The following is a 14,908-nucleotide window of genomic DNA, read 5'->3' as shown; positions in this document are numbered from 1 at the left end:
CTGTATTCCCATAGATACAGAGAAGGGATTTCTTTGCAACCTTGCAAAGATGGAAGAGAGAGGGAATGAGGGAGGGAGACAGAGAGAGCATCATATTTCAGCAATGTTGAGTCAGCATGTAAATGTAATGCATGTGTTGATAAGAGTTGGAAATACTAAGAGGACATGTGTTCTTATGGACAGTTAAGGAATAAAAAAAGAGCTGAGAGAGGGTTTGTGTGTATGCTGTCATCAGGAAACTCTGGAAAGTTCTCCTGGTTTGTACAAAGCCCAGATCCACTGAAGTTGGGCTGTTGTGTAAAACGTAAATAAAAAACAGAATACAATGATTTGCATATCCTTCTCAACCTATATTCAATTGAATACACTACAAAGACAAGATATTTAATGGTGAAACTTGCAAATATTCACTCATTTTTGAATTTGATGCCTGCAACACATTCCAAAACAGCTGGGACAGGGGCAACAAAAGACCTGATTGTACTATTCCAAAGGTGAACAGGTTGATTGGTTATGACTGGGTATAACATCCCTTCATGTGACCACATGTACTGTGTGTTGTCCTGTGCATCATGATGATCATTGCGTTTTTTGTGTGGTATTGTTGTTTTTTCTCCTTCTCATGCTGTATCGGATGCTGGTAACTTTAATTTCCTTGCAGGAGTCATCCCAAAGGGACTAATGACTATTCAACATACAATTGCAAGGACTATAGATATTTCATCATCTACAGTCCATATTATCATCAAAAGATTCCAATAAATCTTGAGAATCTCTGCATGTAAGCGGCGAGGCTGAAAACCAACAGTGAATGCCCTGATCTTCAATCCCTCAGGCGGCAGTGCATTATAAACCAATCATTGTGTAAAGGATATTACAACGTGGTCTCAGAAATACTTCGGAAAAAAACATTGTCAGTTAACACGGTTTGTCGCTATATCTACAAGTGAAAGATAAAACTCTACCATGCAAAGCAAAAGCAAAATGTCAGCAACTATCAGAAAGGCCGCTGGCTTCTCTGGGCCCGAGCTCATCTGAGATGGACTGATGCAAAGTGAAGAAGTGTGCTGAGGTCTGACGAGTCCACATTTCAAAGTGTTTTTTGAAATCATAAACGTCATGTCCTCCGGGCCAAAGAGGAAAAGCACCATCCAGATTGTTATCAGCGCTTAAAAGCTGTGATCGTATGGGGGTGCGTTAGTGCCCGTGGCATGGGTAACTTGTACATCTGTGAAGTCAACATTAATGCTGAAAGGTACAGTTGTGTTCAAAATGATAGCAGTCAAACATCACTAACCTCATAAATCATATTTTTTGGTAGAAGTGATATTTCTACATGTCAAATAATTTACTAGTAAGTGTTGTAGAGTCATAGAAAACCAACAGAACCAACAGTCATGACATTCATGCCGCTCATTCTGGGAAATTGAATCTGTAATTGAAAGGCAAAATAATAGCAGTGTTGTGTTCAATTAGTGAGGTGATTAATTCTGTAAAGAAACAGGTGTCAATTACAGCCCCTAATTAAGGAAGAAGGAAGCACATGTTGTGCGTGCTGGTTCTAGTGCATTTCAACTGAAATACTCTGGCATCCAGAGCCTGAACGACGTGGGAAAAAACTACCACTCCAATGGATTGAAGAGTAGCTAAAATGGCCAAGGCTCAACCAATGAACGGCTCCAGGAAAATCCAAGTGTTACCTGTGAGTACTGTTATGATCAGAAGAAGACTATGTGAAGCAAATCTATCAGCTAGAAGCATCAGTTTCAATTCATCAAAATACTTGAAGAGCTCCTGTTGCCTTATGCTGAAGAGGAAATGCCTTTGAAATGGGTCTTTCGACAAGACAATGACCCAAAACACACCGGTAAGCGAACAAAGTCTTGGTTCTACATGAACGAGATTTGAACATCCACTTGGGGTGACATCAAAAATGCTGTTTCTGAGGCAAAACCCTGTAAAATACTTGGAACACCTGTTCATAAATGCCAAAAGTTGGTTGACTCCATGCAGAACACATGTCAAACAATTCTCAGAAATAATGGTTATGCAACTAAATATTAGTGCAGTGATTCAAAGTAAACCCTTGAGACATTTTTCAGTTTATAAAGTAAATGTTGGAGTTTGTTCAACAGCCTAATATTCCTTCTATCACTTTCTGTAAAGGTATAACACAAACTTGATCAATTTTGGAATTGGTGGAATTGAATGTGCAGTGTTCCCAATGCATTGATATTATGGAATTAAAAGCTATTCTAAGGATTTTGAACATTATTCACGTTTTTAACCACACTGTTATTATTTTGAAAACAACTGTACATTCCGGTTCTGGAGCAGCATATGCTGCCATCCAAGCAAATACTTTTGAAGGGTTGACCATGCTAATTTCAGCAAGCGCCAACAAAAAAAGCATCCTCAGGTCCCTAATGCTAATTGAGTGTTAAAAGAAAAGGTGATGTAACACAGTGGTAAGCATGCCCCATCTCATTGGATGTGTTGCAGGCTTTAAATTCAAAATGAGTGAATATTTGCAAAAAACCCAAAGTTTATTAGTTTGGACATAAAATACCTTGACTTTTTAGTGTATTGTATATGGTTGAAAAGGATTTGCATATCATTGTATTGTGTTTTTATTTACATTTTACACATCCCAACTTCAGTGGAATTGGAGTTTGTATGTTGTATGTTATTTGTATTGGATGTCATGAAAGGCCATGAATCAACTTCACTACCACTGGATTATAACTATATATCAACAGGATTGCTATTATAGTTGTATTTGAGTAAGATAAGTAACCACAGTCTGTGAAAAACTCATTCCAAACATTAACAGAGGTTTCTGTTGGCAGAGTGAGTTAAACATATTTGCAGACACAGTTCAAATTTTTTAAGTACCAGCAGCTCTTAAGCTCTACAGTAAGCATATTATATGTTCTTAGTTTAATTTTTGTAGAAAAATTGAATTGTGGTTTTACAGGTTTTTTTGCTGGACTATTTCTTTTCTGGAGTCTTGTCATCGCTGGAAGGTTGCCAGGCAACCAGCGCAGAGTCCAGAAAGTGACTTGCGCCAAACACATAAATTATTTTTACACTTCAGCTTTTATACTAATTAAAACAGACAAAGATTTGTTATGCACTTTGAAAGGTGCTAGTAGGTGGGTTTTCTTCATTTGGACACAACAAGTTTCTAAACGCTACGCTAACCTGCTACTGGCTAGAGCGTTATATCTTACATCGTTCTCGACTAGAAAGAGGATAAGCACATTTTCCAAAACTCAAACTCTTCCTTTTAAATGGTGCTTATCATTGTTTTTAGCAGATTATGTTACCGGTTTTTAACTCTTAAATGTTAATATTGTTTTTCCAGTATGGATCAGGCTCCTGTCAAAAGTAAAAATCAAACAAGCCTTTGGTTTAAGCCCCCTGATGAGCTACAGGGGTGGGGTTAACCTAATGGATCAATAACTACCACATCGTTTAGGCAGTCTTTGAGTTTAATACTTGCTTGTTTCACTGACACCTCCCACTTCTATGAACAGGCCTAATAGGGTAAAAGACCATCCATCCATCCATCCGGCGCTCAATGGTTAAAACAGCAAAGTAGAGGAAACAAATATTGTTACATTTACAGTACAACTTCCTGCACATTTTTTAATTCATGTTTTCATTTGTTATTCTAGACCTTAATCCCTCTACCTGCACTTAAAATATTTTTTAAATCTGCATTCAGGACAATCTATAGCTGCAGGTAGGCTATATTAGCAAATATACTCTGAATAAACACAAGAAACAATATCACCGTTAAGTAAATGAAAATGGGTCTAAAACTAAAGTAGGTCTTCCTCTTGTTTACCTTACAGTCACACAGGTGTTCTAACTTTTGTCTGATTAGATTTCCGTCTATATGCACCAATGCTAAGAAAAACTCCAATCAGGCTAATTAAGTGAAAACACCTGTGAAACAAAGGTCTGTAGGCCCTTTCTGTGTGTATTATGACAGCAATATTTCTTCGTTTTCTTAACCTTCTGAAGAAACAGAGCTACATTTACTAATTCTCTCTTTCCACGGAATCTCCAAACCTGTATGGAGACACTAAAAGGCTCGTAAGCTGACACACTTGCAGCCATTTTGTCATGTGCTCTATGTAAAATCACTGAGCATGGCTGTGGAAGGCTAAATGCTGCAGTCTGCGGTGCCAACACGTGCCAGGATAAAATACCTAAACAAAATAGGACAGTGAAATAGGACAGTCAAGCAAGTCGTCTGCAAGACTTTACTTTCACATATCCCAACATGTTTTTTCTTAGTAAACATCAGCAGAACATGTTGGGTTTTTTAAAATCTTTTTTTCAAGGATAAAACATTCTGGTGGGATGACTCCTTCCGATACATAAACAACAAGTACATGGGAAACAATCCTGAGGTTCCAACACACATCCGTACAGCGTACCCTTACCTTCATTAGCTTAAAAAGAACTCAAAATGAACCTTGAGTTACGCCCTACTGAAACAGTCTTTGATTCTGAAATTCTTGTGCAATACCGGACAAAACCATTTATCGTTAATTCACTAACCGAACAGCTGATTGAAAACAAACCACTCAATCATTGGATCAGTATTTGGTCATTTCCCCAGGTTTCAAGCCAATCCCAATGGCATCTGAGGTAACAGGGCCGAGGTGGCACGCCAGCGTTACGAACTATCAACGACGCGTCAATGTCTTTCATTTTCTCCAACATGGAGTTTCTTGAGAGAACATGCGTGCAGGAAGTCTTTTCTTCTGCTCAGTTTCATTCACTTCCGTATGTGTGTGTGTGTGTGTGTGTGTGTGTGTGTGTGTGTGAGAATGAGAGTGAGGGAGAGGATTCTCCCCAATATGGGAAAGTTTCTATTGTTAGGACAAGCCTCGTTCCTTCCCTTCTCATGACTCAGATGCCCCATTATTCTGGACCGTTTCTTTTTATCTTTCATTCCCCTCAGCAGCGTCTCCCTCACTCCTATCTCTTGGGGAGTCTTGTCCCAGCATGACTTCAGGTTCAGGATTCAGAAACCCGGTTAGTGTTCAGTTGAAACCCAGACCCATGCCTTTGGGTCTCTGTGTGGCCCGGACTGGCTCGGTGATGCCCCTGCCCTCTGGACCCAGGCCCATCCCCGGGCTCCAGCCCATGCTCTGTAACATGCGGCTCCCCATGTTTGTGTCAGGGATGGGAGGCGCGCTCTCCCCGACCACTCCTGAAAAGAGAGAGGGGACAGCTTAGAAAAGAGAAGGATTTCATCAGCTTGTGTGCGAGTGTAAATAACTATATTATGTGGTTCCAGTTGTTGTTCCATTGTGAGGATTTGGTCCGTTTTACATCATCATAAATAGGATATGTTTGTGTTTTGAAGACATCTCCTAGTTACTTATGATGAGCATGTTTTTCTTACCGGATCTAGCTAGACCAGAAACAACAACAGGCACCCCGCACACACTTGTTTGGGCTTGAGAGCCGGCCTGAGTAGTACATTACGTTTGGAGTGGATGCCGAGCGTGAGACGCCAAAATGGACGCCGATAAACATTCTGGATGGAAAGTTGCCAAATGGTTCCACTGACCAGACCAAAGTGATCTGTGTGTTTTGTCGTTGTGAACTGAGCTATCGTCGCAGCACGTCCAGTCTGAAATACCACTTGATGGCCAAGCACACAGCTTGGTGAATTCTCCACCCCCCTCCTTGTCGAAGTATTTTCTTCACCCTTTTATTGATGGACAGGGTTACATTGTGTGAGAGATTATTTGCTCCAAGTGTGAATGTTACGTGTGAAATTGAACACTACAGTAGGCTATATGCCAATGTTTGCAATTAAAAAAAAACATCTGCACAATGCGAGCCGATCCACTGTTCCATGTTGATTAAAATGAGGAAAAGAAATAAACAATAATGGGACAAAAAGACATCAAGGGACATTTAGAATAGATAAAATAGTGTGAATATTTGCAAGGTAATTATGACAATGTGATTAATCGATTAAATGTTTTAATCGTTTGACAGCACTATAATAAATTAATCAAGCATGAAAAGTTTCACTCGTTTGCGTTTTCGTCTATGTCTGGCAGTGGCTCTGTAGAAAAGTCTGTAAAACTTGCTGCACTACAAGATAACTCCAGTAACATTATCACAGTTCCTCCTCTGGACACCCGATACACCTAAGAACAATACTAATGTAATCGACTTGGCCACATTTCCAGCCCTGTGAAGGACAGTACGCCTACGTCTGTCTCAAACTAGACTAGCCATTTTGTCCTCACCCTTCCTGGAAGTTCACAGTCCAGTCACAGATGCTGACCTATTACCCTTTCTAATCCTGTCTTGATTTGTCTCGAGCACAGGGCGAAGCCGCACGCTCATTTACACACACGATGGTAGACAGTGGGTTCGAGCCAAATTGTCAGTAGTGAATTTGGCAGGCCCTTGCCGAGCGCTGCACCCATGTCTGCGCATCGCTGATTGTGTGACTTTGGACAGTAAAAATGAATCTGTAACACATTCTATGCCCTCGTGATTGACTGACAGGCTGAAGTTGTAAGGCAAGGCAACTTTATTTCTATAGCACATTTCATCAACGGGGCGGTTCAACATGCTTTACATAAAACATTAAAGAGTAATTCAAAACGGTTATGAAAATAAAAAAAGCTAAATATAAAGGCTGAATATACAAATACAAGAATAAAAAGGATCAAATAAATCGTTATTTAATTGAATAGGTTTTAGGGATGGGAGAGGAAGGGGTTTTATTTTTATTTATTTTGTTTTGAGTGTAACATGTTCTAAATAAATAGCATAATGTTCTAAGTAAATAGGATGAATAGCTTTTGGAAATATTTTTACAACTGAAGTGATTTTTTTTGTTAGCCCAGAGAGAAAGTACCAAAAACAAATTACCGTTAAACCTACCTTACTACCTAAACTTACCGATAAAAATCGGAACGCTATCCAACACACTAACTACATATATTATAACTGGAGTCGGATCTTCCAGTATCAGGCTTTGCTACAGCGTCCTTCCTCTTCTGAGAGGATCCACTGGCCCAGAGGTTAAGAGAGTGGCTTTGGGGAGCGAGGTGATACACAAGTTTAACTGGCAAAGAGCTAATCCAGTTTCTCTGCTCTGATACGATGACTAGCCAGCTGACTCTTGTCCAGCAGAGGAAATGGGGTTAAAAGCTAAAGCACGGCTTAATAATGACAGAGGAGGAAAGAGGGAGCAATATGAAGGATGAGGGACTCCCTTCTCTCAATAAATTCTTTTAAAAATGTGTAGTGAAAGCCTCATTTTTCATCCCGGTCCCTTGTGTTTACATCAGTGTGTGTGTGAGGCAGAAGGAAATGAGGAAAGCAGGCTGGCGAGCATACTGAGCTCAACCAAGAGGGGGAGGACAACGGGAGAGAAAGTTAGAGCCAAAAATACAATTAAAGGGGCGGTTGGTAAAAAGAGCCAGATGGTGTGTTAGGTGTAGCTAGGTTTGCATCCAATACCTGAGGGGGCGGTGGAACCGAGGGGGGCAGCTTTTCGCCTCCGCTTGACATCCCCTGTACACAGAGAGCCGAGGTGCCCGCTGGTCTGTCTGCAAGACCAGCCAAGCAGGACAAAAATATGGGAGCGTTAGTTTTACCTTAAATAACACTGGAAAGTATTATTTTTCCTTTGGAAAATACCACTAAACATTACGAAAACAATAGGAGGGTTGGTCAATGAGACAACAGCAGGAACTAAAGGAAAAAAGTCTGAGTTCTGGTCATAAATCCCTGGTGTTTTTTGTTAAACTGTTCTCACCTGCTGGCTGTTTTTACTGAACAGCTTCTCCGATGCCCTCTGTCCGACCGTGGGTCCCAATGCAACTGAAGTAAAGAGAAGGAAAAACTAAAGTTAAATGCTCAAGCAGTTAGCAAGAAATCTTTCCAACACTTGTGTGTTTAAAGGTTGAAAGGAGTTTTTTTAACAATAATATGAGTTCCCCCAGCCAGCCTATGGTCCCCCCAGTGGCTAGAAATGGCGATAGTTGTAGACCGAGCACTGGGTATCCTGCTCTGACTTTGAGAAAATGAAAGCTCAGATGGGCCAATCTGGAATTTTGTCCCTTACGAGATCATAAGGGGCAAGGTAACCTCCTCTTTCTCTGCCTACCCAAAGATTTACAGACACAGAAATGGCACACATTAAGGAAAGCTCATTGTGGGACTTACTCTAGTGGCTGTAATTTTGCAACAAGGCTGAATTTTGGGAAAGGGACTTCGGATACAGTACTAGGGCACCACTAAGGCCTATATAGGTGTGTATATTTTGTTTTGGTTGTTTTGTATGGGTAAGCACATTGTGAGCAAAGATGCTCAAAAAAAATGTCCTTGTATGTATCCTCGTACCTGGCAAATAAAGCTGATTCTGATATAAAAGCATCCAAAGAGCACCATGTCACCTTTAACAAACACCAACCAAATAGGTGCTTGTAATACATCTACATCTGAAATTTGCATTTCAAAGGGAATAAAATGAAGAAAAGCAACATAGCTCACCTGTCCGTGTTCTCTCCTCGAACCCGAGCTAAACCAAGGCCTGTTAGAGACAAAATATAGTGTAATTAGGGCCCTCTAAATCCCATCAAGGCAGCGTTCCAGAGCCAGAAACCCAACTGCTTTTCATTATCATGTCTTGCCTTAAGTGAACTGTTGGACCTTGTCCATCACAGACACTATTACAGAAACTCAAGAACCTTTATAGACTTTAAAAGGTATGTGCAGGTTGGTCAGTTGGCGTTTAGAAACAGCTGTTAAAGTTGTCCCCTCAATGAGTCAGAGAGAGAGAGTCAGAGAGAGAGAGAGAGAGAGAGAGAGAGAGAGAGAGAGAGAGAGAGAGAGAGAGAGAGAGAGAGAGAGAGAGAGAGAGAGAGAGAGAGAGAGAGAGAGAGAGTGTGCAAGCAAGCGCGCAGCGGTCGTCAAGAGAACTAGAGAGTGAATGAAGAGAGGGAGCAGCATTAGCGGGAACAAAGCAGGGAATCAGAGGATTGATCAACATGTCTGCACAACACATTGCCGAGTGTGTGATGTGCCTCAGTGTTTCCCCTGCTGCGAGGAGTTGCTGTGCTCCGAGTGTGTGTCGGTATCAGACGCCGCGGGGCGTGACAAAGTGGCAGTACCTGGGAATGAGAACGTCCAGCAAACATGGCTATTTTGGCTGGGGGGGTTACACACTCACGGTGGGCCCAAAAGCTCTTTGCTGACACCCACAAATGCCCCGCACACAGAAAAATAACAACAAAAAGAGAACTTACAGGCAGAGGGCAGGGTCTCTGCAAATACAGACACCATTAGAGATGTTCTGATACCAGTATCGCCTCTGATGCTCCCTAAAACGCTGGTATCAGTATGTACTGGACTTTATGCACCGATCCGATACCACATAGAAAAAAGCCCTATAGAAAATCTACGTTAAAAATAGTTTGTTGTTTTCCGTTATGAGTGACTGTCAAACTGGATTTACAGAAAGTTCTACAGCGTTTATTGTTTATTCATGTTTCATAAAGAGTTTAACCCTGAGCAGGACCATCAACAAATCACATTGTATCAAATCCATACAGGGATAGTAGTATACAGTTGTTAAAACATAATAAAATATACGACACGCTGGTATCGGCTCAGTGCTTGTATCGGCCAATATGCAAGTTTAAGTATCGGAATCGGTATCGGGGAGCAAAGAATGGTATCGGACCATCTCTAGACACCATCAAACACTTCGAGTGGGTAATAAGTTACGATTAAGGGGAATTACTTTTGTATTAGTCTGTAAATTGTTTTTAAGGATGATCCTGTATATTATACAGTACCTTTAACTTTGGACCCTTATGTGCATTTGGACTGCAGGAACTTACAGTTTAATACTTTTAGTTGATAAAGGACACATGTGGAACCAGTGATATGAACATGATGAAAATTGGTATTGTCTGTGTTCCAGTTTACTTTGCTTTTATATTGTCCTAATATATTTCTAATATTTATCTAGTATGTTCAAGACATATTCTTTGTATGATTAGGTTTTATCTATGCCCTGCTGTCTGCAAACCAAATGTGTGTACAAAACAACTAAATCGAAATTTACTTAAGAGGAAAAATGTGGTTCGCAGGTCCCTACTTTTCTCAATCTTGAACCACTTTATTTGTTAATAAAATTCAACTCAAACTGCTTCACAATTATGAGAGCAGATATAAAGGAATTATATAACAGTCATAGTTAATAGCAATTTAAAAAAGATGGGGACTCACTCATGGGAGTCCTGGGTTTGTCTGCCCAGTCTGTCGTTGAAGCCTTGGCTGGAACTGCCTGCCTGAGACACCTGCTGGTTTCCATGGAGACGACTCAGTCGGGCCTGGAACACTGACAAATACCTCTTTCACACCAATGACCAGGGTCGGACCAGGGCGCTCAACCCTTCCTATGTTAATTCAAACCAAGCCAGTCAACACGGGTTGATCCCGACAATTCAGATTGGACCTGGGTCACAACCCGGGAGAGACGGCGCGGGGTTTACACGGCATGATCAGTGGACAACTTACGTCGCACACACCCAGTCCCTCTGTACCAGTGTTGACTTATTTAAAATTTCTTATTGTACTATTAGAACATCACAATAATGAACGAAGCTAACTTTGACGTTAAATAATACTGAACTGGTTTGGCCTGAGAATTATGATTTCATTTCAAACTTAACATTTTAAGATCAACATACAACCACAGACTGATGTGTCTGACTGATGCGTTCGGAGGGTTTAATTCCGCAGTAGCTATGTTTGGTATACACACAAAAATGTGTCAGTGTTGTCAAATGAATAGACATTTTCAGAGGCTTTCTCGCCGCGTTTTATAAAGTACAGAGTAGAACGCAAAGTATTTGTACTTATGGAATGTAATATCAAAATTAAGGTAGGAGCTAACAGTTTTTTTGATTGATGCAAAGCATTGGACTTGACATCACCGACCCCATTATATGTCAACTTAATTCCATTTCTGCTGCCAATGGCGTTTCTTCAGGCAATAAATATTAGGACAAACTTATTGAAATGATAAGATTGGTTTGATTATTTTAACTTTTAATTGCAGTAAGTGAGGGAAAGGTATAATGCCTACTGGTACACGAGGATGACTACTGAGGATGGACTCTATCTTGAGAGGAACTGGGATATTTATGAAACTTTTTTTTTTTTTTTTTTAGGTAGGCCTTAGTTTTCTTTTTCTGTATAATTTATGTTTTCCTATTTTGTACTGCTTGATTAAGCCACAGGTAGAATGTTATTTCCCACATTTACTATAAAACCTTAATCATACCATATACACTCCTATCATATTATCTATTATTAATTTCAGAAATTGTTACGAGCCACATTTAAAAGAGAATTATTGTGTGTCTGAGTTTCTAAAGTAAGAAAGCGTTTTTTTGTTTTTGTTTTTTTAATTAAAAGTATCCAGTCTGCATGTGGCCAGCCTACCTCTCTGTGCTCCAGGGCTCATGAGAGGGAAGGATCCAGTCATGATGCTGTTGAAGACAGGATCAACTAGGTCCAGCTCCTCTGACCCTGTGTCCCTCTCCCACCAAGGCACCACTCCTGCTATCGCACATGCACCTCCGGGTGCTGGGGCGGAGCCTGGCTCACCCTCATAGAACCAGTCACTCTGCTCGTCATCAGCTAGAAGAGAAACATACGTATCAAATGTCAAAACTGAACGTCTTTTAGGTTTGACCAATCAATTTAAACATTTGAGCATGTACCTTGCCTCCCCTCATCGTTGGTGTAGAGGCCTCCGTCACTGCTGTTACTGACACTGCTGGTCTCACTGGAAAAGAAAGAGCAACAGACACATTTCTGTCAACAAAAAAAAAGTTATGTTCGATACCAGGGTTTCTGCAGGTTTCAACAAGTCAAATTGAAGACTACATAAGACCTTCATAAATTAAATTTAAACCCTAGTTCACAACATTAAAGTACAATGCAATGCAAAGTAAATACATTTATTCAAATTGAATAACAGCCACACAGAGTAATAATCATCTGTACAAATGCTCCAGTAAATATAAGACTTTTTAAGACCCAGTGGAAACCCTGGATACCCAGCCCTACACAGAGCAGTCTTTCTTTACAGGTTACTGCAGTCTCTCACTCACAGACATACACACACACAGCTAGAGGAGTTGCCACTTTTGGCAACATGGGGCATTAAAAAAACAAAAGTCAAAACACTAACCACCTGTCACTCATGTCCTCATCCGAGCCCTTCTGCTCCTCCAACTCCATCTTGTCCTTGGACCCTTCGGTTGGAGAAGAAATGTGGTCCTCACTCTCCACCACTACCCCTTCATCTGCAGCCTCCATGCCCAGCCTGTGGGGAGCCAGTTTCCTCTTCTTCACCCTGTTCTTTCCTCCCCCTGGCCCCATCAGTCCACCTCCACAGAGTTCCATGGCAACCCTGCCCTCACTAGCACCCAGTCTATGCGGCCTGGCACTAGCACGGGCTTTTGGGACAGGTGGGGGCCCTAACATGGTGCAGGAGGGGGGTTCTGGTTCTACAGGTGGGTCTACAGCCATACGTTTGACCTTACGTCTTCGTCTAAGACTGCGAGTTCCCTCTGCGGATCCAAGGAGACCCAAGTCGTCTGGCCAAAGTGGACGCTTGTTTCGTCCTGTGTCAGCTGTTAGGACGGTGCGCCGTTTGGGCCCAAGTTGTTCATCCGAGTCACTGTTGTCACGGGCGTGGCTGTTGGCACCAGATACACCCCCTGTACTAGCACGGTAGTCCTGCAACAAACGTTATGGTAAATATCAGCTGGGGATTCTGATGCTAAATCAAGAAACTCAAACAAGAATCTGGGCTAGAGTTACGTGATCCATAACACCATAAGACGACTAGCACTCAAAGATTCCAACTTCATGTGAAGACTATCTGATTAGTTAACAAAGGATCAGACCAGATTAAAGTGTCTCTGCTCTTGTGGGGTATCCATTAAGATTAAGGGAGCAAGTTGTGAGAGCATCAACAGAATAGCCTCATTCCAGATCTCAAGACATTTCTGGACGTTTTAGCTGAAGTACCTTTCAGTGTTTTTAGCTGTAAGGTCATGGGTGAAGAACTGTGTAACTTAACCACCAAATCATTGCCCTGCATCCACTCAACACAACTCACCTTGTGTTCTTCCACACTAGACTCCGAGCCCTCACTGAGGTGGCCTGTCTCCCAAGGCGGGTGTGGGTTGTCCGAGCGTCGTTTTCTGCCCCTCCGCTTCCGAGCCTGCCTCTTCAGCAGACAGCCCACGGCCAGTGCATGGTCTCCTCCATCACCAAAACCACCACGCGCAGCTTGCTCAGAGCTCTCCTCCAGTGCTGACACCAGGTCATGGACCAGCTCGTCCATTGTCCGGTGAAAGTGCCTAAGGTGGAGGGAAAGGGGGACATTAATTAACACATGTACGCTTTAAAGCATCAAAGACTGCAACTTGTGTTTTATAGCTAGAGTTATCAGCAGGGCGTATGCTATGGGTGCTGTTGTGTTAATTATTGGCATAGCAGGCCGCAAAACGTATCAGTGCGTGTAGAAATGATTTGCAAATTGTCATTAGGGATCTGAAACGACAGGCTAGTAACGTTATGGGACCGACCTAAATTCAAGCGCCGTAACGTCAACTAGCTTAGCGTTAACGCTAGCTGCTGTCAAAGATGTAAGACAAGGGCAGCTACGACACTCACGTTAGCCAGACAGCTAATTATTCGCATTTTGCACATCATTTATCTCTTTTTGTCACAACAGCCAACGGTTTCACTGCATTTTGCGTCACACTTATCATAATACACTTCCAGAGGTCTGCTGTAACGTTAGGAGTATGCGGTGTCACGTGCAAACTTCTCTGTATTAACACTAACATTTACCTTCTTTAGTTTGCTGTTTGGGTTGTTATATTAGCGGCATGAGCTAACGTTGTCTTGCTAGTTAGCTTAGCTAGCTAGCAAGCTATGTAAACTAACGTTAGCTAACGTAACAGCAAACGTTCAATTAACCCTGAAAACAATAGTTAACGTTAACCAACGTATCTAACTCACCACTAAGAATATAGATTCACAGCTTTAAATTATGGTAACTTTAACGACTGTCGCCGGAAAGTAAACAACGAAGAAACCTTTGATATTTCTTAGGCAGTTAGCATAACTAGCTTTAGCTCTCTAGCTGGCTTATTCACAAGAGGTGATTTCAAAGACCACCTACCAGCCGGTTCCCGCTTTGCCGATGGTTTTTAGATTAGCTGCACCAAACATTAAAGCCCCTCAAATGCAAGATATCTTTAGTCAGAAACTAGGGACAGACATGTACACACCACAGACACCATCCTTACACAAAAGCTACGATCAGCTAGCTGGATCAATATGCGACAAGAGGAGGGGTACAGTACGGAATCATGCTGCCTTCAAGTGCTGCAGAGAATTTGTCGTTCACATTTTGGAGAGCAGAAGTCTAACGTTAGTCAAATAATGAATGAAAATTATACTATTTATCTTTTGTTTACATAACCCTTGTTTAACCCTTAGCCAGTAATGTGTACTACTATTTCACAGAAACATAATGTTAATGTTTCCCTCAATCATTCAGTCCACAGGAATGCAGTAAATGAAACAAACCTTTACCTAACCTAACAAACCTAAGCCACAAAAAGGTTTGTGCTTGGAGCCTTATGAAAAAGCTAGAACATTGACCTTGAGTCAAGATACCTTCTGTTTCTGTATATATTTAACGTCGGTTCCCTATTCTATCAAAGACACTTAGGTTTGTCTTTGTCGGAGTGTAAATGTAGCAAATGAATGCAACCAGGCATTTCATTCCAAATTCGCATGTAAT

The 14,908-nt window shown here is 41.4% G+C and overlaps 1 protein-coding gene and 1 long non-coding RNA gene across 7 annotated transcripts; one reads left to right on the top strand and one right to left on the bottom strand.

Moving 5' to 3' along the window:
- The first annotated feature begins 4,183 nt into the window (after positions 1-4,183).
- Positions 4,184-11,887, top strand: LOC117961176. The gene is made up of 3 exons (XR_004660337.1): positions 4,184-4,326; positions 8,644-8,648; positions 11,877-11,887. It is a non-coding gene; the product is annotated as an uncharacterized LOC117961176 (long non-coding RNA).
- gpatch2 (G patch domain containing 2) lies at positions 4,959-14,482 on the bottom strand. Of its 6 annotated transcripts, none has more exons than XM_034899602.1 (10): positions 14,282-14,482; positions 13,208-13,451; positions 12,272-12,822; positions 11,799-11,863; positions 11,518-11,715; positions 10,297-10,408; positions 8,554-8,593; positions 7,817-7,890; positions 7,519-7,607; positions 4,959-5,233 (listed from the first exon to the last, which is right to left on the bottom strand). In XM_034899602.1, exons 1-10 carry the CDS (start codon positions 14,329-14,331, stop codon positions 5,064-5,066), a joined length of 1,593 nt encoding a protein of 530 aa, XP_034755493.1. In that variant the 5' UTR covers positions 14,332-14,482; the 3' UTR covers positions 4,959-5,063. The 6 variants fall into 6 exon arrangements, 5 of the variants coding, with proteins under 5 accessions (XP_034755493.1, XP_034755496.1, XP_034755494.1 ...); XM_034899605.1 differs by having other exon boundaries at positions 7,817-7,881; XM_034899603.1 differs by having other exon boundaries at positions 12,275-12,822.
- Positions 14,483-14,908: the final 426 nt, after the last annotated feature.

Source organism: Etheostoma cragini, chromosome 18 (assembly GCF_013103735.1).
Source record: "Etheostoma cragini isolate CJK2018 chromosome 18, CSU_Ecrag_1.0, whole genome shotgun sequence".
NCBI classification, from domain to species: domain Eukaryota; kingdom Metazoa; phylum Chordata; class Actinopteri; order Perciformes; family Percidae; genus Etheostoma; species Etheostoma cragini.
This window is presented reverse-complemented; position numbering and strand designations above follow the sequence as displayed.

Coding starts and splice junctions, on each gene's coding strand:
- gpatch2 (XM_034899602.1), bottom strand. CDS start 14,331: ATGTTTGGTGCAGCTAATCTAAAAACCATCGGCAAAGCGGGAACCGGC. Junction 13,452..14,281: donor GGCAAAGCGGGAACCGGCTG/GTAGGTGGTCTT, acceptor CCTCCACCTTAG/GCACTTTCACCGGACAATGG. Junction 11,716..11,798: donor CAACGATGAGGGGAGGCAAG/GTACATGCTCAA, acceptor TTTCTCTTCTAG/CTGATGACGAGCAGAGTGAC.